General features: G+C 56.1%; 1 protein-coding gene across 1 annotated transcript; it reads left to right on the top strand.

The window, feature by feature from the left end:
• Positions 1-102: 102 nt before the first annotated feature.
• Positions 103-546, top strand: LOC102754308 (putative V-set and immunoglobulin domain-containing-like protein IGHV4OR15-8; the record flags this gene model as incomplete). The annotated part of the gene is made up of 2 exons (XM_006776634.2): positions 103-176; positions 257-546. Coding segments are annotated over exons 1-2 (336 nt in total), but the record flags the coding sequence as incomplete, so codon positions are not given.
• Positions 547-553: the final 7 nt, after the last annotated feature.

Genomic DNA, 553 nt, shown 5'->3' with positions numbered 1-553 from the left:
TGGCAGACCCCTCCCATATGCAAATGCCCACACGGCCACCAGACACAGACACCGTTGGCATCCACTTAAATGCAGGGCATCCTTACCCTGGAGAATACTTTCTGGGGGACGAGGACCTCATCTGCAAGACATGACTCCCATGTGGCTCTTCCTCTTCCTGCTGTCAGCTCCCAGATGTGAGTGACTCGGGGCTTAGTCATGAGAGATGGGGACCCAGCATCTGAGCCCAGGACTCACTGTGTTCTCTCTGTCCCAGGTGTCCTGTCCCAGGTGCACCTGCAGGAGTCGGGCCAAGGACTGGTGAAGCCCTCGCAGACCCTCTCCCTCACCTGCTCTGTTTCTGGATTCTCCATCACTAGTGGTTTATGGAGCTGGATCCGTCAGCCCCCGGGGAAGGGGCTGGAGTGGATTGCGCGCATAGATTATGATGGAGACACTTTCTACAACCCCTCCCTCAAGAGTCGAACCTCCATCTCCAAAGACACATCCAAGAACCAGTTCTCCCTGCAACTGAGGTCCCTGACCACCGAGGACACAGCAGTGTATTACTGTG

This window comes from Myotis davidii, unplaced genomic scaffold (genome assembly GCF_000327345.1).
Source record: "Myotis davidii unplaced genomic scaffold, ASM32734v1 scaffold7289, whole genome shotgun sequence".
NCBI classification, from domain to species: Eukaryota; Metazoa; Chordata; class Mammalia; order Chiroptera; family Vespertilionidae; genus Myotis; species Myotis davidii.
The sequence above is the reverse complement of the archived record's forward strand: the minus strand, read 5'-3'. Positions and strand labels throughout refer to the sequence as shown.